The sequence below is a fragment of the Paralichthys olivaceus genome, chromosome 8 (assembly GCF_024713975.1).
Source record: "Paralichthys olivaceus isolate ysfri-2021 chromosome 8, ASM2471397v2, whole genome shotgun sequence".
NCBI classification, from domain to species: domain Eukaryota; kingdom Metazoa; phylum Chordata; class Actinopteri; order Pleuronectiformes; family Paralichthyidae; genus Paralichthys; species Paralichthys olivaceus.
Genome location: NC_091100.1, coordinates 24,009,044 through 24,032,476, shown reverse-complemented (window position 1 = coordinate 24,032,476; position 23,433 = coordinate 24,009,044). Strand labels below are relative to the sequence as shown.

The 23,433-nt window shown below is 40.7% G+C and overlaps 3 protein-coding genes across 3 annotated transcripts; 2 read left to right on the top strand and 1 right to left on the bottom strand.

Annotated features, from left to right (window-relative positions):
* Positions 1-655: 655 nt before the first annotated feature.
* cwc25 (CWC25 spliceosome associated protein homolog) lies at positions 656-4,515 on the top strand. The gene is made up of 9 exons (XM_020083912.2): positions 656-815; positions 1,417-1,589; positions 1,687-1,923; positions 2,007-2,076; positions 2,528-2,679; positions 2,851-2,923; positions 3,008-3,210; positions 3,671-3,838; positions 3,988-4,515. The coding sequence occupies exons 1-9, from the start codon at positions 798-800 to the stop codon at positions 4,097-4,099; spliced, it is 1,206 nt and encodes a 401-aa protein (XP_019939471.2). The 5' UTR covers positions 656-797; the 3' UTR covers positions 4,100-4,515.
* Positions 4,516-5,482: 967 nt separating this feature from the next.
* On the top strand, positions 5,483-8,213 carry psmb3 (proteasome 20S subunit beta 3). Its single transcript, XM_020084173.2, has 6 exons — positions 5,483-5,625; positions 6,314-6,498; positions 6,913-7,020; positions 7,111-7,288; positions 7,683-7,777; positions 8,043-8,213. Exons 1-6 carry the CDS (start codon positions 5,623-5,625, stop codon positions 8,089-8,091), a joined length of 618 nt encoding a protein of 205 aa, XP_019939732.1. The 5' UTR covers positions 5,483-5,622; the 3' UTR covers positions 8,092-8,213.
* Positions 8,214-9,486: 1,273 nt separating this feature from the next.
* Positions 9,487-21,714, bottom strand: LOC109627573 (phosphatidylinositol 5-phosphate 4-kinase type-2 beta). Its single transcript, XM_020084172.2, has 10 exons — positions 21,064-21,714; positions 18,120-18,217; positions 16,002-16,098; positions 15,742-15,894; positions 14,803-14,949; positions 13,142-13,180; positions 12,696-12,809; positions 11,522-11,783; positions 11,077-11,180; positions 9,487-10,604 (listed from the first exon to the last, which is right to left on the bottom strand). Exons 1-10 carry the CDS (start codon positions 21,205-21,207, stop codon positions 10,524-10,526), a joined length of 1,239 nt encoding a protein of 412 aa, XP_019939731.1. The 5' UTR covers positions 21,208-21,714; the 3' UTR covers positions 9,487-10,523.
* Positions 21,715-23,433: the final 1,719 nt, after the last annotated feature.

Sequence of the window (23,433 nt, the reverse complement as noted above, 5' to 3'; positions counted from 1 at the left end):
AATATTGTGAGGGTGTTATTCAACATTCTAGTTGCTTTCACATAGAATAATTCATGTTTCTTCATAGATAAGATTCAGGTATGTTTAGGAAACTGACAGTTATCAATGTGCGTAATTTGGTACAAATACAAATACAAATCCAGATTTATTGGATTTAAATGGGGTTTCATGAGGGGACTGTAAGAAGCATAAACTAGGCTTATTCTAAGAGAATGGGTGGTTTCCTGTCTGGGGTTCTGGACACCCCGAGGGATCAGAAGATAAATCTGTGGGTTCATGACATGTCTAAAGGGGAAATAATCCGCATATTATATACATGAATGTATTTTATATTTAGGTATGTCCATTTTAAAAACGCATTGTGTTCAAATAACCCTTGTTTTAAGGGGTAAGGAAGGTCTTCTTTGTTCGGTTTATATGCGGGTGGCAACTAACGTCAAGGTGCATTACCGCCATCTACTGGATCTGCTTCTTCTTCTTCTCCTGCTTAAACACCTTTAAAGTCAGAATGATATTCAAACACGTAAACTGCTTCAGTATGAATTAGTTCTGTACATTGCATCCAAAGCCGCTCACGGCTCGTGCGGAGTCCATTTATTTACCGGCTGATTGATTTTGCACGAAGAGCCGTGAGCTGAAACCGGAACTACATTAGACACACAGGAAATACGTCACTCTTTGACCTCGGGGAGCAGTTCGTTTTTAGCTCGCGATCAACTTTCGTTGTCCCACTTTTTATCAACAACAGTTTTGATCAGTATCATTTCTTCTTGGACTGAAACGACCAATATTTCAACATGGGGGGAGGCGACCTGGTAAGCACGAGATATTGTATTCACGATTGCCGCTTTCGCCATCATTTAGAGACCGATCACACCAAACTCCATTTAGAATATGGATGTTTTAAGATACCCGTGTGATTATTGGTGAATACGCTAGTTACACAATTTGTTAATACACACTGGGAACTGTTACGAGCTACAATTAACTTGTAGGTCTTAATATTAGAGTTAGTAGATATTTCGATAGCTGTTTCTAACATCAACAACCAACCTAGGTCGCATTAGCTTGATATTAGCATGGCTGTATTAGCATTAGAGTTGAGGGTTAGATTAGAGATTAGATTCGATAGAACTATATTAATCCCTTTGGGAAGACTCCCTCGTGGATATTAAAAGTTAGTTGTTAGTGTCATGATTTCTTCTGAAATATTCCGCTTCAGAATTCACCTGGAGGTGTCATGGTTTCCAAGTTATCACTGCTGTTCATGTTATCATCAGGTCAAAACATTAATGCCCACTAGTAGGGGAATACAAACGTACTAAGAGTGTTTTCAGTGTTATTCTGTTGATCCCATTTAAAACTACCTTTCACAGTATAGGCAATAACAAACTTATTTCATTTGTCCTCTGACAGAACCTGAAAAAGAGCTGGCATCCCCAGACTATGAAAAACATTGAGCGTGTTTGGAAAGCAGAGCAGAAACATGAGGCCGAATGCAAGAAGATGGAGGAGCTCCAGAAAGAGCTGAAAGAGGAAAGAGCCAGAGAAGAAATAACCAGATTTGCAGAGAACAGTGGTGCCATCAAGTAAGTCCTCTGTCATATTACCAACACCAATATTTTGGTGCTTGAGACAGAAGAATAGTCTTTTTTAATAATTTTTATTTTCATTGTATGATGACAGAAAAAAGGATGATCGCCTGGACTGGATGTACCAGGGCCCTGCTGGGCAGGTGTCCAGAGATGAGTATCTGATGGGACGTTCCATCGACAAGCAGATCACCGACCAATACGAGGAGCCAGAGAGCGGTCCATCAGCTGAGACCGGCCTCCTACCTGGGTCCATCTTCAACCCAGCCACCACTGCCTCCAACCTCGACCTGGCTGCCAAGATCAGGGAAGACCCCCTCTTTGAAATCAGGTTAGTTTTGTGTCATTTCTGCTGAAATTATGTTTCACTGCTTCAAAATTAGCTCATGTTTTTAAAATGTTTTCTTTCTTAAGGAAACGTGAAGAAGAAAAGAAGAGAGAAGTTTTGACTAATCCTGTGAAGATGAAGAGGATCAAAGAAATGGTAAAATAACTAGTAATACAGGTATTTTATGATAGCTGTATATACTAGAGGCTGAACAATATATCAGTTGCATGTTAAAAGTAGCCTCATATTAGCCTTAATGTTTGCAGATATGAATCTCTTAATTTTTCTTAAAGTTTGTTTATTTTCTAGTTTACGTTCAAGCTGTATTCATTTGGTTGTATTTGTGTGTTATTTTGGTTTATAATTATTTATTTGTATCTGTAAATAGCCTCAATTACAATATATGTGTAAAAAATACATATATAACCAACAAATCACTTATGCACTAATATGTATTTGCCTTTGTGGCATTTTAAGCAATATTTCCAGTTATTTTATTTGCTCATGATGATTTTGTGTTGTGTTGTTTAAAAAAGTAGTGCTGTATCAGGAGCTGGAGCTTGTCAAGTATTTTTTTTTGTTAAAATGTCTGTCGGTTCTCTCACAGTTGCGCCAGAATCTGGACAAAAAGGACAAGAAAAAGAAGAGGAAGAAGGAAAAAAAGGAGAAGAAAGCAGACAAACAGAGGAGAAAGGAGAAGAAGCACAAGAGAAAGAGTTCAAATTCAAGCTCTGATGAGGAGGATGAGAAAAAACACAGGTTTGTAAGGAGATTGTTAGAGAAATAACTTGAAAATCTACTGTATATGTGATTAATGTGTCCTCAACCAGCAAAACATGACCTTAAATACCATATTTTCTATGAACTCGTAAGATTCAGGCAATCATTTCAGTTAAGTCAACAGTATTGATCATTGTCTGTATATTTTAGGTCACATTCACGAGATGACTCTTCATCAAACACAAAGTATCGTTCCAATCATCCTCCAGGCTACGGTCTACAGGTCAGTAAAGAGAAGAGACCTAATGTACTGTATGCCTTTAATGATTCCCCTGATGGGTCCTAACATAAAATGTCTTCCTCTCAGCTCCATGCTGGCAGACATCACCAGTCCTCAGCTCCCTCCAATCACTCACGGCGTGAGAGGAGCCGTTCCCGATCCCCTCACAGGAGCTTCAGGGACAATCACTCGCACTCCTCTTCTTCACACAGAAGCGACAGGAAGTTTGAACCCAAAGCTTCCAGCCCACAGACGAAGAGTTATCGCAGACAGACGAACCACGTGTCCAAGTATGTGTTCACAGAGTTTCAGGAACAGAATTCTGCATTATTTTCATTCAAATCTTTACATGTATATGGAATTGTGCCATTTATATTGCTATTATATTATTATGATGGAATTCAATCTAAAACTTGCTATGATGTTTTGTGCTTATTTGCAAGATCTTTGTTTTCAATTGTAAATGCAGGTAGATTTAAGTTTTTGAGCTTGTGCCATCACACACATTGATTGTCTTAAACTGCTAAACTGGTTATCATGGATTAATGAAGCTCTATAAATGTACAAATGCTTCTCAATGCCACTGCGACAAAGCCAAATTCCTCCACATGTATTGATTTGCACTTACTGTGTGTGACTGATGGTTGGGTCAAGGAAATGAGAAAATACTGTTCAGAGCACTCTGCTATCCAGAGCATTGTCTGAATCAGTTCTTGTAATAAAAAAATAAAAAAATTCTGTCTGATTCAGGAAGCTCTCTGCAGAAGAACTAGAGCAAAAGAGGCGGGAGATGATGGATGAGGCCAAGCAGAGGGAGGAGGACAGAGAGAATAATGTGAAGAGATACAAGAGGCAAGATGAGCAGGAGCGGCAGCAGCAACAGAACGACAAGCATGAGCGCCATGCCGGCTTCATCCAGTAAGTTTGTGTCATGAAGCTGTGATGTTTCTGGACTCATGTCTATTTTGTTTTGAAATCCACTAGTAATGTTTACGTAGTATCTTTTTTTTACTTAGTTGCATGTTTTAATTTTCACCCTCAATAACACCCACCCTGTTCTTTTGCAGTGACATGAAGTTGGAAAGCGCTGCCAGCTCTTCCTTAGAAGACAGAGTGAGGAGGAATATCCACTCCATTCAGAGGACGCCGGCCTCCTTGGACAACTTCATGAAGAGATGAAGACACCACACATTTACTGCGCTGTGTATGAAGTAACTGAAAAAATCTTGGCAAGAGTAGGCCACCCACTCCTTTATCTGTCTCTCTAATGTACTTAGGGTGGATGGTGTGGTGGGAGTCCGTCATGAGTTCAAACAGAGAACCACTTGACTTTTATTTTGAAAAGCAGATTCCACAGTGGTAAACTAATTTATATTTCATACTAAAGCAAACGGTCTGTGATGGTTGATTTGTTCAAGTTACACCCTAGGAAGTCCTTTAAGCTCCATGTTTTCTGAACTCTGTACAGTATATACGGTTTTTATTTTTACAGTATGATTGAACCTGATTTTATTTCAAATGTTTTTGTAATATATGCTTCTTACTTGGTGTGTTCCTGTTAGTAGCAACTGGAATAAAAAAACATTTCCACCATGCCTTTATTTGTTTTTGTTTTTTAAGCAAAAACTCATGGTATCACTGCCATTCTGATTGTACTCGCATTAACTTGATATTGAAGCCAAATATTCAATTCCATTTTATTTGTATAGCACCAAATCATAATATATAATATCTTAAGGCACTTGACATATAAGGCCAAGACCTGAAAAACGATGATGAAACGTAACAGTTCCCACTATGAGCAAACAATTTGGTGACTGGAGAGAAAAAACGGAGAAAAAGCAGAACCAGACTCCACCGGTTGGGGTGGGCAAAGGAAATTGGGGAAGAGAGATGAGATGGTTGGAAAAGAGGGGAGAGAAGAGAGAGAGAGACCAGGAACAGTTGTGTGCCATCTGTCAGCGCTGACAGACTAGTTGTTATAATGAAAACAATAAGAGTGATTATCAGATCAACATCTACATTTTTAATTGATCACATCCAGGTTTCATAACATGACTTGTGTGTTGTTGCTTGTGCCAGACATCATTTATTTACTCAGAACCTCATCAGGCCGTGTGGAGCACAATCATGTAGAAAATAGTTGATAGACAAACCATGTTCGTTTGATCAGAATCGAGATAATTCATGTTGACTTTAATGGCTGCAGGTGTAGAAATATGAATACATGTTTGCTCATGTCACCTGTTACATACATGCTGATACTTTACTTTTGAGGTACTTTTTCCAGGTGGTCATGTATTAATACTCGGTTAGCAGAAAACCAACAGAGACGTGAACCGATCATGAGGTGTTGTTAGCATAGCTAACCCGAGGATCAGCAGAGAACTGAAGCCAAACCATTCATTTCAACGATTAGCCCTGTTTCAATTTCATTTTGAACACGCCTCAACCAAACTATGCACGCACGGCTCTACGGCCCCCGTGTGGTCCAATGAGCGTAGCGCTGCGCACCGAGCGACGTTCATCCAGCCAATTACCTTTGAGTACGCGATGACGCAGGGATTTTACGGTTAGTGTGATTTCCGTGTTTCCAAATCGTGTAGTCACTGTGGGAAGCTGCAGCTAACAGTGCTGCTTCATAGCTGAGGAGAAGAGTTTCCAGGTTCCAGTCGTTTGGAAAACACCACAACACCTCCACAATGGTAAGAACACCACACAGTACGTGATCTGAGTACAACTGGTTGTGTAGACAGGTTTCAGATCAGTTATTTAAGGCTCACAGCTACAATAGCTTGGCTAAGCTAATGTTAGCTCAGAGGTAGTTCTAGCATGCTACTTAATGGTAGCTGTTATTTTCCAGCAGCGAGTTTAACGCTAAGTTGAAAACCATTTCCCTGGATAACTCAATTTTAGGAAACGTTTCAGTAAACAACACAGAACCATAAAGTGTAATAGTCGAGGCCAACGACAGTCAGAAAGCTGAGTACTTAGCTAGCTTGACATACACGAGCTAACGTTGCCACAATTTGAGTTGTCATGTATTTCATTCGCGTCAGGTCGACTTCTTTGAAAGAACTAATAGCTGCATGTTTTCATGTGCACGGTAGAAATACTGAAGTGGACCTATCTGTGCTTTTAAGTGTGATATAATTATTATTTTTCGTGTTCATCACTGTAGGTCCTCGATTTACACTCATTGCTTTATAAAGCTTTAATTAAATGAATTAATTAATCAACTGTAGCTAATGAAACATTAGTGTTCACAATGACACAGGTAGGATGTTTGTCTTTTGTCATTTGATTTGATCAGAACTTTTACTGCCAATCATTTGATTGATTGACTGACTCATGGCTGATGGACATATCTCTCTTCTTGTTCTCTCCATACAGTCTATTATGTCCTACAATGGAGGGGCTGTCATGGCCATGCGGGGGAAGAACTGCGTGGCGATAGCAGCAGACCGAAGATTTGGCATTCAGGCTCAGATGGTCACCACAGATTTCCAGAAGATCTTTCCCATGGGAGATAGGCTGCACATTGGGCTGGCTGGACTGGCCACTGATGTTCAGACAGTGTGAGTGTGAAATGATGGTATACACTGGTTCCAGTAAAAACCTAGAGTCTCAAGTTTACTTACACATGGACAGTGCTTGTATCAAAAAGCAAGACACATGTGGTTGTAGACTATAGATAATTGCAGTAATGTACAGTGTTTAATAGATAGATAGATAGATAGATTACTTTATACATCCCCGGAGGGAAATTAAGTTGTCATAGCAGCTCGTGTATCAGAACACAACAAAACACAATACAATAGAACAAAACAAAACATTGAGGTAGAAAGAACAAAAACAGAAACACAAGATGAATAGGCAGACAAGTAGTGCAGTGGCAATATGATGGTAATAGTAATCTGTCAGGGCTGATAAATGGGGAGCTTCTCTGCGATAACACTAATTGTAACTGCACATTGTTGCCTTGTGTTCAGATCCCAGAGGCTAAAATTCAGACTGAACCTGTATGAACTGAAGGAGGGTCGCCAGATCAAGCCCAAGACCTTCATGAGCATGGTCTCCAACCTACTGTACGAGAAGAGGTGAGCGAGCTGATTCCAGTTTCATTCTGTCCACTTGTGTTCAGATGGAAAGTACAAGGCGGTGTGGTTAACGTGTGGTGCTCTTGTTAGGTTTGGGCCGTACTACATCGAGCCTGTGATCGCTGGACTAGATCCCAAAACCTTTGAGCCGTTCATCTGCTCCTTGGATTTGATCGGTTGCCCCATGGTGACCGAGGACTTTGTTGTGAGTGGCACCTGTTCGGAGCAGATGTACGGCATGTGTGAGTCTTTGTGGGAGCCAGACATGGTAAGTAGTGTGTTAAGTCTGTAGGATGATAAACAACAATTAATGCCAGTTTATTTGTGTGTCAACAAGTACTGTGCACGTATCATGTTTGCAGTGTCCTTCATTGTAATGGGGAACCGTGGGTACATTTCTCTACATTTAAATGATGTATATGACATATTAATGTCTATGGGAGAAAACTACACAGGTTTGTTTTCCACAGCCAATGGCAGATTCATCTAGTGTCAGCTTTTTCCATTTGAACCAAAGGGGCTAGTGGTAGAGACACTCTCCTTTCTGGTACTGGTCATTTGTTAGGTTTAACTAGGTTTTCCACATTCTGGTTACAGAGGTTCTTTAGTTGTGGATTGGTTAAATTCTTGACTTTAATTGAGAGATCTGTTTGATCCTGCAGGAACCAGAGGACCTGTTTGAGACCATCTCCCAGGCGATGCTGAACGCAGTTGACAGGGATGCAGTGTCTGGCATGGGAGTTGTTGTTAATGTCATGTAAGTACAGTGATAACAAGTATGGATGTTGGAATGAATTTCGGGCTGTCTGCTTTGTACATGGTACATTAGAATAATAGGCTAATTTTTTGTAGAAATCTCATTAAGAATTCTAATATATTGAAATATTACAAATAACTAAAATAGGAATGGGACTATAGAGGAAGATTGGCGGCCCTAATAACAAGTAGACAGTACATACAGGTTCAGGATGGGTGGAGTTACATGTTTGCTGTGATTGACAGTCTTTTCTTTTGTCTGACAGTGAGAAAGACAAGCTCACCACACGAACCCTGAAGGCCAGGATGGACTAGAGCTTCTGTTTCTCCCCCCACGTCACCACACATATTTTGTATAAAAGTAATAAACAATGCCTGTACTCTTCTTCTTTTTTTCCTATTGATATTGTTCAATAAATCAAATTAGGTTTAAACAATGCACTCGATTCATGCCCTGTTCAGAACTCAGACGTCTTCGTCCCTACTTATCAGGCAGGTCTTTTTTTTTTTCTTCATCCAACCAAAGTGTCATCTATGATAACTGAATTCATACATTAAACACAGGAGACAGTAGTGATGTTAGCTGAGTGGAGTATTTCTTGCTGTTCATCAGTTTTGTGATCACAGACATAAGGATTAGCTAGAGAACTCAGTTTTCTTGTATTGTTTTCACACCTAAGGCAGCTCCAGACTAATAACTCACTGCAGAAGCATCCTCCAACACTGGTGTATGTATATGTGGAAGGGAGGATCTAACAAAAGTAGACTACTGAGAAGCATTGTGGGAAGTGTAGGATCTAGCATTGTTTTGAGTTTGAGCCAATTCAGGATACTTTGGGCTCTTCAGTTTTAAAATCTCAGAAAAGGAAGTGGCAAATGCAAAATGACTTGAGTGCCCTTTAATGTAACCTGCCCTTAATAATGTGGCAATTCTCTGAAGTAAAGAGAAAAAAGAACATAAGCTGCTTTCAGACATGCAATGGACTGCGGTTCCTCTGAATTTTCTCCGGAGCGTGTATCTGTGCATGTGTTAATGCAAATATCAGAGTAAGACGCTCTATAGTTTCTATTGATTTCATCAGCCTGGCCTAGATGAAGTGCTGGCCCACCACAAGTCTCTGAAACTCCCTGGAGAGATGAACACACATCCTTCCGAAAGATACTCGCTCAGGTCTTATTTAGATGATAACACGTAGTGCTGTTAAGAATCTATTAGTTCTGGTGTCTGCCAAGGCAACTGTATATGATTCACATGATTTTCATACATATTCCCTATGAATGGGGGTTTTGTCAACCTGTTTCATTTTCATTGGACACCTGTCAACATATTCTGGGGGCGTTCCTGCAGCATCCAAACATTCCACCGAGCTAAGACCCAGGATCCTTAAAAAACAAAAAAGATATTCCCAAAATGTACAAGTGAGGTGGGATGACAGTTATATTAAACTTAGATAGAGGAGCTCAGGGTAGATACCTCCAAGAGTAATGCTCCATCTCACCACGTGTTAGAAAGTAAACAAAACCCTGGATCTGCTCCAAAATGTAATGAGGTCTTCCCGAGTCATTTCCCAGCCCTCCATAAAATTTCACTGAAATCACTTAAGCAGCTTTTAGTGATCAAACTAACAGAACATCCTTGTCAGAGGTAAAGATGGCACAAACTGAAAACAGGTGAACAGCCACTGAATGAGGAAAGCCAAACAACAAAAACAAGATAAAACTCCCTTTAATATGCAATGAATCATTTTCAAGTAACCTTTTTTTCTAATGTCTGTTGGTAACAAAACAATACTGTATACAAACACAAAATTGCTACATTAATGTAAACAAGATATAAAAATGATCCTTATGGTAATAAAACAAGTATTTGCTGCAGAATTCCCCTTTTAATGTGATTTTTTTTTCTTAGACCGACCTCCACCAAGCTCACGGTTAAAATTTCAAGAAATATTCAAAAACAATATGGCAACGTAACATTCAAACAGCAATTTTTTTTCTCTTTTTTTTTCTTATTTTAGTCATCACACTCAGATGCTAAGTTTCAGTGGTTTGATGTTTCAACTTACTGGTGGAGTCTCATGTACACATCAGCCATGCATTTTTGATATTGCATTAATTTACTTAATACACCATTATATATTAATGTTGATCCACCGTCGTTCCAATTTATCAGCTGTCCTTTTTTTTTTTGTTACTGAGAGAAAAGCCTGATGGCGACTGTCGAAGGGTTTGTCATGCAATCTGACCATTCTGCATCTGTGAGTCCTTTACATCTGTGTGTGTAATAGAAAACAAAAGAACAACAACAACATGAACAGGAACCGAAGAGACTGTACTAAGAGATTGATAACTGCTGAAGCTGACACACTCATTCAAGGCATTAGTGAGACAGTTTCCGTGCTGGCGTGAGGGGCAACAAGGTGGCTGTGGAGCAGATACATTTTTAAAAAAAGGAGAGGGAGATTATCGGGAGGTCATTCCAAATTCAGGGAGGGATCTCATGAGTTTTCTTTGCTGTGGATGAGGAACCAGGTGGTGGTGTGTTTCTGTGGGACAGTAACAGGCTTGGTACATCCATCCTGCCAAACTGGTCCGGACTGAGGGACCTGGAGGGTTCTTTTTAAAAGGGGCTGAGAAGCAGGGGGAAGATGGACCAACACCGAGGTGAGAGAGGAGAAATAAGTGCGTGGCTTCTGACAGATCTATGACAGGAAGTGACCGGCTGGACTGGGACATGAGAGATGAGTCTATGATAAGATGTTGGACATGAACTCGTAGAATCGTTTGGAGTACTGCTCCGGGTTCACTGTCGAGATCTCGGCCCCCGCCTGAAAAACAAACAACAAAAAAGGAAATACGAGTTAAAGGAAGCAACACATGCAATGCACCAAAAAATACTTGTGATTTAAAAAGCAGTATTGTGTTATATCAGCTTAAATGCACTTTAAGGAACCCAGAGACCTGACGATTAGTTTGAAAAACCAATTTACTAGGTAACATTAAGGCCAACAGGTAACTATTGTTTTCATTAATGATTCATCTGGTGACACTTGATACAATCTATTTGATTTATTCTTTGTGGCCATAAAGTATAAGATGATAATGAGTTTTTAAATTAACAATAAAACTTAATTTATGATTATACATTTCCTATAAGTATTAATGTGTTTATATTTCCAAATTTTCCTTAAAATAGTTTATGTATTTTTCTATTACTACACAATTTCTTTAATCAATACTGACTCCATTCGCTTTCGCCTTTTTAAATGTGTAAAATCATTAAGTCGTGTTTACACTCACCCCATGTTTCACAGTTTTGGCAGCATGTGCAGCTTTTTTCTTAGCGTCGTAGTGCGTGAGGATGTCGATGATCGCCATGAAGTATACCTCCTTCCTCACAGCACCTATTCAAAAAACAACACATACTTTACTCTCACCTGAAAAACACAGGGATCAACGGTGCACTGCTATCGCTTCTTTGCTTTGTTTGACACATCTACTACTATTCTACTACTACTACTTTGACAATTTCACTCTAGTTGAGCGTTCTTTAATTTTAAGTTTTATTGTAAGTAAGCTCAGATTGTTAAAACTGCCAAAATACCTGCAGTTCAAGGGAAATGCTGCCATAAACACACTTGAATAAAATAAACAATATAAACGTCATCTCATCATCCGTTTGTGTCGTAATATAAATCTACCGCCATGTTCACTACGTCACATGGATGTCAAAGACAACGCTCACTGTCGTGGCTCTTGATTGCGTAAACGTCCACAGAGGGGTCAAACTCCCCAGGGCCAAAGAATCCTCCACAGTTGAGAGGGTTTCCGGGGCTGTCGGGAGGCGTGCCGAAGGAGCCGGTAAGAACGCCTCCGCCCATGCCATCGTTCTCGTACTCGTCCTCTTCTCCGGCAGCCTCCACGTCCATCTCCTCCTGCTCCGCCCGCTCCACATCATGGATGCCCACCAGGAGACTGTAGTCCATGATCTTCAGGGTGGCCAGGAACTGATAAACACATGGGACACGCACAGAAAACACTCAGTCCAGTGTTTTATGAGCAAATCTGCTCCTTTGTGTTTTTTACTGTGACACATAAGAGACGGTCGGTACAGCAAACCATATGAAATATGTATTCAAATTCATATTTTATATAATGACATGATCGCTTAAAACTCCTTAAAACTGCCCTAATGGTTGAAATCACACAAATCAAAAATCCAGATTAAAGCCTTTAAAGGGGTTTTAATTAATTGCGTGTGAACCACTGGGCTCAAATACTGCACTAGCAATGAACATAACAAAGAACCACATTGTTATTGCCCAACCCAGGGGGTGGATACTGTACTAATTTTCCCTGTGCCAGTGTGTAAACAACCCCATCCAGACCTGGTATAAACATCCACGCTGATTGATTGGATCATAAGAGGTCAGAGCTAAATTCAGGTGTGAACTCAATGCGTCCTCAATGTGCCCTGAGATCAGATCACTCAAACCACATTCAGAGATGGACTGGGATGCACTTGGCCTCATTCTTTTTGCTGTATGAAAGGAAATGCATCCTGGACCACAGCACCAAAATAATTTGTAGTGCCTATATGTTTGTGTCCAACCACCGCCAACATTATTTGGTCTTCACAACACAAATAACGTATGTGATTATTTTCATATTGAGCGGGAAGGTGAGATCTGATCACAGGAGACACACTCAGGATGTATTTTAATGTCAGGTGTTAACAGGGCCTATGATACACGAGGTCTGGCATCTATAACAAGAAAATACAGAGAAGGGTTGACAAATTCTCAGATGAGCCCTGTAACTGTGCTTAAAGGAGTTTCAAATTAATTCAGCGGGTCATATCTATACTGTAAGGCAGCTCAGTTCTACATCAGATGATATGACATGGTTATATTTATTACCTCTACATCCCGTTTTAGCTTCTCCAAAAAGTACTTCTTGTTGTCATCTCCTATCTGCAGCTTCTGGCCCTCATTCAGGAAGTCGTTGTCTTTCAAAGTGGGGAGTTCTTTAGCCTGAAGAGAGAGGGAGTGTCGTGGGTTGTATATAGCAACAGCCGAATCGCAGTTTTACTTGATAATGTGAGAAATGATTAATTGATACAGAAAAAAAACTACCAGTTCATAACTGTTATATTATAGCCAATACATAAAGACAAAGGTCTGACTCAGTGGCCGTGGTGAGAGTGAATAACTGTCTCAAAGCAGAGCTCTACACACTGACAGCATGACAACTAAAAACACCTGCTTACTTATAATGTCTTAATTTAGCCGTCATTTGACAAGTTTGCCTCAGGGGTTTTGTTCCATCATGTCAGCAGTTGTTAGCTCACAGAAATAAAACGTACCTTCTCCTTGTCGCTGGCTTCCCTTGAGACCGTAGAACCCTACGAACGAGGGGAAATGAGAATAAAAATAGAATTAAAAAGTGAAAGCAGCTCCAGACACATCAGAGGGCGAGTTAGCACATTCCTCTTCTTATCTTCAGCTTCTTTTTAAACTGTCAGTGTTAGAAAGCCAAGGTTGTTTTCTCCAGAGAATACTTGGCAGGAAGACAGCCATACGCTTTAAAGGATTTTTTCTAGTGAGAGTAAATAAGCATGCAGTCTGAATGCTGCTTTCACAGCTGCTGGAAACTGTGCATCTTCATATTCAGCTTTCACCCAGATTTGTTTTAATGAGCTGAATTTGTAATGTCCAGTAATATTACCAGGAAATTATGAATGTTATGTGAGCAGCAGCTAATCTAGCCTCAAGCAGAGATGAGGAGGGGGGGGTTATCATTTAAATATATTACAAAATACAACTTGCATGTTATACTTTAACAGCATTTATAACATGATGCCCATGACCCTTAACCACTGAAGAATCCAAGTAAAAGCTATGAATTAAATTATTTCATTAATAATTAAATTCAACTTGTAATTAAAAAACAACTTCGGTAAAAATACTCTTCTCAATCTTCCTGGAAGGATGTTGTATGTGTCAGGGTGGAACCCATTCAATTTTGGTATGGATCCTGATTAGGGGACGGAGCAAGTCTTTTTTTTTCACCCTCTTTAAATTAAATTAAATAAACTTCTCAGAGAATAATTAATGGAGCTTGATGAAAAAAACGTTCTGGCATATTTAGGGGACTCTGTGTTTCCCATTAATTATCTCAAATGTGCTAGCCCACCATATTCAGATTTGTTCTGCCACAGTTGCACAATGAACCCACATTTTTTTACACTTATAAATGTTACTATGTAAAGTGCCTTGAGATAATGTATGTTATGGTTTGGTGCTATACAAATAAAATTGAATTAAATAATAAGAGATATTTAACTTGCTGTGTGCAGCACTGTTTGCACCGCTATAGCTGCATGCTCGAACACGCTCAACTATGGTCAGAAACATTTTAATTTCCACGCAGACAGTTTCAGCTTCACTTGTGGTATGCAATGTAAGTGTCTCTCTCATGTGAGGACTTATTTTTCACTATTTAGTCTGTCACTCGGAATCGGTTGCTAGTGAGATTGACCTTTGTGCGTGTGCTCCCCTGCTACTGTCACATATTGAATTAATTCTGTTGGAAAAGCTGGGGGACTGATATTTATGACTGTTTGGAATTTGGTGCAGATCCAAATAATCGACATCTAGCGAATTTCAATGTGGTTTCTTAGGGAGACTGCTGGGCCTTGGGGGAGGTACGTGCTCTGAGCGACATTCTAGTTCCTATTGTTGTTATTTACTGGTCGTACATTGCTTGAAAGACATACGTATGTATGTCATTACTTTGACACAGGGTTCATTCAGTGTGTGGTTACAGGTGTAATGAGGGATTCGCCTGGGATTCACTTTTGATTGTGTGATAGTTTGAAACTGAAGATCATTGTTCAGTTAATATATGTTAGCATTTTTAATCATTTTGCCACAATAAGTTTATTTTACTCAATAGTTCCTGACTCATGCCCCTTTGACACATCCTGATCTCATAATCCAATATCACAAATATACAGTAACATACCTTCAGGTCATATTTGCGGTGTACAGTGAGGCGATGGCTGAATACATTCCGGGTTACCACCATGTAGGTCTCCACCCCGTCCACCGTTAGCCTGTACATACCCAGGAACTGAGGGAGCAGCGTGTTGCCATGACACTCCACTATAAACTGGAAAGAGTGAGGGCAAGAGAGCACAGAGTGTTACGGTAAGCGTGGAATCAAATATACAAAACTGATTTCAACTGGACACAGCACTTTTTAGAGTCATATCCTTTCTGCAGTGCAGCATCATTCACATGTATATAAATGAAAGAAAAAGATATTATTTTCACTGACAATTTTTGTTTAATTACTGAATGAAAGGAACAGTACTTATTTTTTTAACATAACTGCTTTCAGACATGCAGTGAACTCCGGATGGACTGTATGTGAGAAAGCAAATGTCTGAGTCAGTTGCTCTGGACGAACTGCAGAGTTTCTCCTGCCAGCCCCCAGTTAAAACTCTGGGTAATGTCTGTATGAGCCCATGTCAGAACGCAGCAGGGGATTATCTGGAGGATTCACTGCAAGCGAGGGGGCGTGTTGATGACATTTGATAACACACAATGGGCGCAAAACTGAAAAGAAAAAGCAAAGAGTTCAAATACCTCAAGATGAAAAAGAGGTGCGATACACATGGAAGACACAGACGAAGATGTCAACTTCGGGAGACAACAGGATTCTAGAGGTTTTGACGATAAGAGCCGACGCCTGTGTTTATGTGCTGTAAACAAAAACATGTGATCTCCGCAGCAGAATGAGAATATGTTATGTCCTGCCTCCTACATGCTGTGCAAACCCTCACCTGAACACTCTGGGGATCTTTGTGTTGTTGTGAATGCATGTTTTCTAATATCCGGAGTCCATGTCTGAAAACGGCTCAAGAAATCAAAGTAAAAACACAGCTGTGAGGATCCCTACCTGGTGATATTTCTTTAGGATGTTGTGCATCTCAGCGATGTCTTCACTGGACACGGTTTTGATTACAAAGCGGTGGTCATAGCTGGAAAGGAAGCGGTTGCCAAAGCGACCCTGGGAGTCGCTGTTAAGCGGGGCGCTTCTCGTCAGGGAGTTCTGACAAAGACAAGTCATCAAAATTTCAAAATCCCCAACAGCTATTAAGAATTTCTGTTTGATTTCATTCATCAAACTTTATTGCATGTAAGCCAGCGGTGTCTCACCTGATAGTCCTGGTCGTCGATGCAGAACCTCTCCCTCAGGTTTCTGAACACCATGGGACAGTACTCTTTGAACTTAAAGCGACTAGGCAGGTTTTCTCTGACAGGGAAGAACAAAATTGGAGCACAACATGAAATTGAGGAAGGAGAGTCATTGCTGACATTATTTCTACTTTTATTTGGATTGTACATAAACAACAATAAAATGCAGAGTTGACATCTACATTTATATATCAGCACATTTTCCAAATGCAGCTCATTTGTACCAGTCATAAGTTATGGTGCTGCCTGTTCACCTGATTAAATTAATTTACATGTTTTATTAATTTAATGTTACATGTTATAAATGAACTAAGAAACTAATACATTCTCACTCAAAATTGAAAAACATAGTGTGTATGCTTAAATACACACTTTCTATTGTGGACACCAGCAAACTGTGTTGTAGAGTTTATTAGTAACTGGTAAACTTTGTGTTTGGTGATAATAATCGATGACGGTTTGTGATCACACGGTTTCTCTTTACTTGGACAAAATGTATTTCATATTAACAGGTGTTAAAATGTTGTGGGAATTATCACTTTGATATGCACGTTTCTAAAAGCATCGTATCCAAAGATCTTACTTAAATTGATAAGTGGACAGCTTTGAGTAAATGTGTGAACACATCCAACATGCAGTGAAGGATCACCTACTCAACTGAAAAATCATACTCCTATGATCTTAAAATGCACAAGTTGGCTTTGTCTGTCACACATGAATCAACCCATCTGTATTGAGGTGTAATTCTTGTTCCAGCAAACTAGACACAGGAAGTACACAGCTGCATCTCCCTTGTTCTCTTTTGGTCATTTGGTCTGTGAAAACAGAGATTATGTGTATTAAGTAGTCACTTGAGACTAATGTGGGGACACATTGTAAAACTAGGGTTGAATGGGGCCAAAGACACCAAACCTAACTCCAACATCATTAGATGTATCATGATAAATACCTTCAAAATCCTGAAATTAATCACAGACAAAAAGCTGAAGGACTAACCACTATAAGCTGAAAGGAATGTGAATGACAAATGATGGAGATATCTCTCTTCTATTCTCTACGTTATCGGTTCAAAGAAAACACCACACCCCGGCTTCAGTTCTGCACTGCTACTTTTCCATGAGGATGATTTGAATTGCAAAGCTGCTCAGTTAAATGTTCACTGGAGCTTTGACAACAATCTTTGTCACTGCAACATGACCCCCCCCAGTAATATCGCCATTGTAGCATCACATAGTTTCTGCTGATTTGTCAGCTGTTCTTTCATGCTGTAAATAGTTCACTGGACTCACTGCCATGTTCAAGAAGCAGTTTCAACTTCTGCTTTGTGACATGTAGTGACACATTATTCTGTTGCGAGCCGCCATTAGAGGATAGTAAACAGTGACCTGGGCAAGATACTGAACCCCAGCCTGTATATGGTATATATATATGAATAAGGGTGAATGGGACCAGAAATGTAAAGCACCTTGAGTGGTTGATAAGACCAGAAAACTGCTATATAAACATATATAAAACCAGACCACATCCAGAGTCCCACTATTGATCCCATCAGCATGGCTAAGCACAAGCTCAGATTCTGGCTATGAGTGGTGTAGACCACCCACTGCAATTTTAGACATACTGTTTAGTCTGAGTTCCAACAACAAGACATTTGTCAGTTCAAATCTCTAGAGATCTGCAGTTTAAACTCAAACCAGTCTGTCTGACACCAACAATCATGTCACAGTCACAGAGATCAGTTTCTCATCACTCTGGAGTTTGATGTGAACATAAATCCAGCCGGATGAGCTGACAGCCCCTAACCCGTATCTGCAGGATTTTACGCAACGCACTGCTGCAGCAAATGATTGGCTGGATGGATGAATGAGCTGGTGTAGAGGTGTTCTTTTTTAATTGCTCAGCAGGCGTGTTACCACATTTATAACAGGAGCATCATCATTGCACAAAACAAAGCTATCGATCATGTTGGGAATGACAGCAGGTGTTTTGAACTCTAGTGGCAGGGTGACCTTTTTGTTAACACTTGGATTACAGATTTAACAGATTGTGCTGACAGTGCATAAGCTGTGATGTACCTACTTGTTAAATAGGTGGTTGTCCACTTTGATCTTACTGTAGGCTTTAAAGTCATCTGGCATCAGCATAACTGGTACAGGCACATTACTTAACTCGTTAATCTGAAAGAGAGAAGTGAGAAAGAGAGAGAGCAATCAGACAAGAGCCTGAAGGAGAGAAGAAACAGATGATACATACACACAGACTAGGAAGTAGGATTAGATATATAAGAAATGAAAGCAGCAATATTGCCACAGTTTGAAAATATACTAGGGGAAAATGCAGTCCATTGCAGTTACAGTCAAACACAAGATGCTTGAAACACCAAACTGAGGAATGTGCAGAACAGAGCCCTGTCTACCTGTAACGCAGTTTGCAAAAGAAATATGTATTGTCAGTTTCATGTGACCCATACACATCCTGCCAAATCTCTGCAAGTGTTTACCAGCAGCAATCATTAACTTTTGGGGCCACAAAACAAACTGACAGTTCGTGTTGCTGCTGCTGCTAAACCCCTGGACACTGATCGTATCTGCTGAAACACATCCAAGGCACAAGCACTTCAGAAACATCTGAGTAGATTATCATGAACACAGCCACACAGACCTTAAGGAAATGATTAATAACACAGATAATGTTTTAGTGACACTGAAATATTCTACCACTGCAATAGCTGCATGGACAATATTACATGTTGCTTTAACTCCTAGATTTATATCAGTCAGTTAAAAGATATCTAATTCCACACAGTTGTTGTTTGTTGCCAATTTTAATCATACGACCCTAGTCTCACTGAAAGAGCAGTGACAGTACAGTAAAAAACAAACACTGATGAATCCGTGCAGCTAATTATATATAGTTTCAGACTAGTTTCTGAAGGAGTAACAGCATCAAACAGGTGGTGTACAGTACATCACCTAAACACCAAGTGACACTGTGCGGAAATGAAGTCCCCCAGCATCACAGCAACGGCATGATTAAAAATGTATACATTTTCTGACTGGAGGAACGCTGCTTTGATGAGAAGTCTGTTTGATGTCTTAAATCAGCTTCCACCCACACCTCAAATCACCAGGCCTGTGTGCTGCACCCACACAAGCACTGCCAAAGTTCACCCACTGAATACTGGAGATGCTGCAGTGATAACCATACCATTAGCTGCTTCATTAGTTCTGTCGTCGAATGCATTTTATCCACCACACCTTTTCATTCAATAGGCTACGAACAAGGGTTTGTGGTAAGTACAGATATAGACACAAACACACACACAGGGTCCAGTCTGCTGTCAGCAGCTTTGGATTTTAACCATCTAGCTGCTACTAGTTAAAGTTAATGTTTGATCAGTAGCAGTGTGTGTGTACTCTTTATGTTATCTCTTTAGGATTTTTCCAGCATAAACAATGACCATGTTAGGTCCAGTAAGCCTCATTGGGGACCAAAGCCCAGCTCTAATGAGGCAAAAATGATTCCTAAACTAACGTCCGCCCCCTGCCCTGTTCTCACGTCAAATCCTCCTGAATTTCTACAGACTTTATAGCAGGAGGCAGGCGGAGAGAGTCCGCAGATAATCTGGAGCCTGTCACTCAGACGTTTGTGTTCATACATGCACCTCCTCCGGACAAAATCCAGGGAATCTGAGGAATGCAGTGCAAGTCTGAAAGCAGTTCGTCATCCTTCCAGTTTGCGTCATTGGGGACCCAGGCCAAACGAGACAAAACGTATTTCCCTAAAGTAATGTATGAAGTCCTGGTTATGGTTAGGGGTAAGATGTGAACCGTGGTTAGGTTAAGGTCAAGGTTTCAGTTAGATTTAAGGATTTAGGCTAGGCTGCTCACTAGTGGAAGTCAATACAAAGTCCTACAAAGGATAGCTTTGCAAACCTGTGTGTGACTGACCAAAAACAAGACAAAAACATGTCAGTTTACCACCCATATTTTGGTTTGATCACCACAGCATCGGTCTCTGATCGTACAGCCATGTATGTGCAACCTGGAGGAACCACAAAGGGGTGTGGGTACAAATGACACCTTGCTCTATCAAGTCAACAACAACGCAGATACCAGATGCTCTACTACTTAGAGCAAGTGCAAAAAGCTTCCACACTGAATGTAGTTGTGTGTCACAGCCACTCATCCACCAAACTGTGCCAGTGTGTGTGTGTGTATGATACAACAGCAGGAGGGTGTTTTGAATATAAGGCAAAACCACTCCATCCATCTATAGGTGTCGCGTCTTCCCATCACTGTGCTTTTCATAGCAATTGGCAGCCTGAGCCAAAAGTGAATGTGATATATTTTCCGGCTCTATTTATATGGAAATTGTGCGATGGATGAAGCCGCAGCAATGGGTTTACATGCACGGTGCACAGGAGCTGGTTCATTAGAACAACAGTACGGGTGCTGTCTGCGGAGCTGCAACTGAGTGTGACCTGCTGCTACGGCTGCCTGTCACACCCCCCCCCCCCCACCCCACCCCACCCCACGCCTGCACGAACTACAGCAGCTCACGACTTGGCTCCAAACACTTTCCACCACCATCCATGATTTATGATTGCAGAGTGTCGTCGCGCAGCATCGGGCGAAACTGCACAAGCTGCCCGCGAACATGCACAGCTTGGATTTTCGGGCAGTCGTTGCCAAAGCTGCAGAGAGTGGAACACATGCACTTTAAATCCCTGCAAAAAGCGCACGTTTCAACACGAGCCGACCGCGGCTAGCTCGCAGCGGCGACAGCGGTCAACTGTCAGCCGAGTGGAGGCTGCTGGTTCAGCACTGAGTCAGCCTTCAGACGATGTGAGCAAGCGCTTCGCTGCGATGGGAATTAGACACATTACATGGCGACTGGAAGCATCGGAGCTGGCTTGACAGATGAGGTCAGCCGGCTAACGAGCTAGCAGGCTAGCTAAATCAAAACAGCAGCATAAACAAACCGCCCGCCCGCTACAGCGAGACATTGAGGGAGTACTTACCGTGTGGTTGACCCCCCACATTAAAACGCTGAGAATGGGCTCGCTCGCACGGAAAAGTTTGACTTTCTGTCCTATAAAATGCTTCTTTTTCGTCTTGGTTTTGCTGGCGCTGACAGGCGCTGCGCTGGTGCAGTTGGATGACATGTCTCGGGGCTGGGGGGACTCGGGGTACGCAGGGCGGCGCTCGCTGTCGTTCGGAGCCTCCTCGACAGACAAACCACAACAAAAAAAATCGGAGAGTTAAGAGCGTTTAAAAATCTATAAGTGCATCGTGCTCGTCGTCCGACTCGCGGCGAGTCTCGGCGCTGGATGAGTGTCTTGCCGGGGAGTCAGCGGTAGAGCATTTTGCGCCGTCACCACCCTTCCTCCTCCCGAGCAGGCCGCGGTGGAGTCCAGGGAGCAGCTAGCCGGCCATCAGGCTCCAGCAGCCTCTCTCTGGAAACGGGGGAAACACGCAGTGAACAGGGGGAAGAGGTGAACCGTCGTCCTCCAGCTCCTCTCCCTCCGACGCACACTACTGCCGCGAGGCCGCTTCGCTGGGAGCCAGTAATCCCGTCATGATGCGCCTCAGATTGTTGTCAGTCACTAAGCAGCGCCGCTGGTCGGGGTCTCCTCAAGATGGCGTCCGTGCTGCGCCGCACAGGCAACAGCGCCTCCAGCAGGCCGCCGACAGAACTACGGGGTTTCCCGCACTTCAAGCAAAAATCTGAATCTGGAATAAACACGGTCATGTAGTGTGGATAATAATAATACCAACAATAACATTATTAATACTACTTCTGCTTATAATAATATGACAACTAATAATAATAACTAATAATAATAACCAATAATAATGAATAGTAATAGTAATAATCAATAGTAATAATAATAATCAATAGTAATAATGATAATTGCAGGTTAACAGATGAAGTTATTACATGATGATCCAGTTTAAATGGCTGTAACCTGTATAATGCTGCATCGGTGCTAAAACAATGCAGTGAACTGATCATGTTTCAAAAGCTCTGTGAGATACAGCTTACATGATACGCATAATATTGTATAGAATCATATTTATAGAGTAATTCAGACTCAGAGATGTTAGTGTCACAGATTTCAGTGTAAACTGCTGGAAAAGACTGATTGAAAGTGCATTTATTAGCCACTTTGAGCTCAGCTACGATCTCTATTTTTCATAGTACATGAGAAGATGGTGGCCCTGAAAATGATCTACTCAAGCTGACTAGAATCATATTATCTCAATAGTTGTGTTCAATTCCAACACTAAGACAAAAAGGTGTGGGGAAACAACATGCGCATCATTAAAACATGGTAATGGCTGCTGGATAAGAAGATAAGATAAGACTTTATTTATCCCCAAGGAAATTGTGGTCTAGCTTGCTCCAAGATTACAGTGTTGAACAACATAAAGTAGAAAAGAATGCAGTAAAGAAAAGACATATAACAGAAGGATGGTGAATATATATCAGGAGCCTGAGGAAAAGCCTTGTTCTCAAAGTGTCACCAAGGCAAATTAAAATACTCATATTTCACGTTCTGAAATGAACAATAGCTGCATTCCTTCTGAATGTTTGCTTCATCGACCCAGTCTTTCTTTTATTTTGGTGGCCTTATGTTTTTTTTAGCAACATGATTGTCTTAAAGTTCATCAAAAGGTCTCACCATCATCACAACCATCACATTCAGAGACAAACAAGGTATCAAATCATTCAGCCAAACTACTTATAATTATAATAGCACAGAATTTAATTTTAATTCAATTTTGGTGATATAAACAAACTTTGAATTCCACAGTAAAAAAATGGTATTGCTTAATATGGTAAAATTATTGTAATACCCCCTGGTCAGGACACACCTCTTAAAATATATTTAAGTGTTAGAATTGGATTTTGTTTTGTTTATTTGTTTATCCACTTAATGCTAGTTAAAAACATGGAGGTACTGCTGTGTGAGGACACCACCAGGAACATGATTCCAGAGTGGGAATAATGTATTTTCCTCAAAACAGTAAATGATTAAAATAAAATAAAATAAAAAAGGGAATCTTCTTAAAAACCTTTGTGTATAATTTTATGAAAGAACACAAATTACCAGGAGAAAATACAAAGAATATGAGGTCAATGTCCTCAGTCATCTGTGACATTACAGATTCAGCCATGAGAAATAAACAAGTGGTTTGAATGGTTCAAACAGTGAGGTGTGAGTGTTTAAAAACATTTCTGCTACCACAGCTATCACGTTTTCACCATATATACGTTTCTATGAATATGATGATACTTAAACATTTTCTAGGTAAAATTTGAGCAAGTGATATTACTCTGTTCTAACAGTTCTAATATTTAACTTTTAATATGTCCGTTTCTGTAT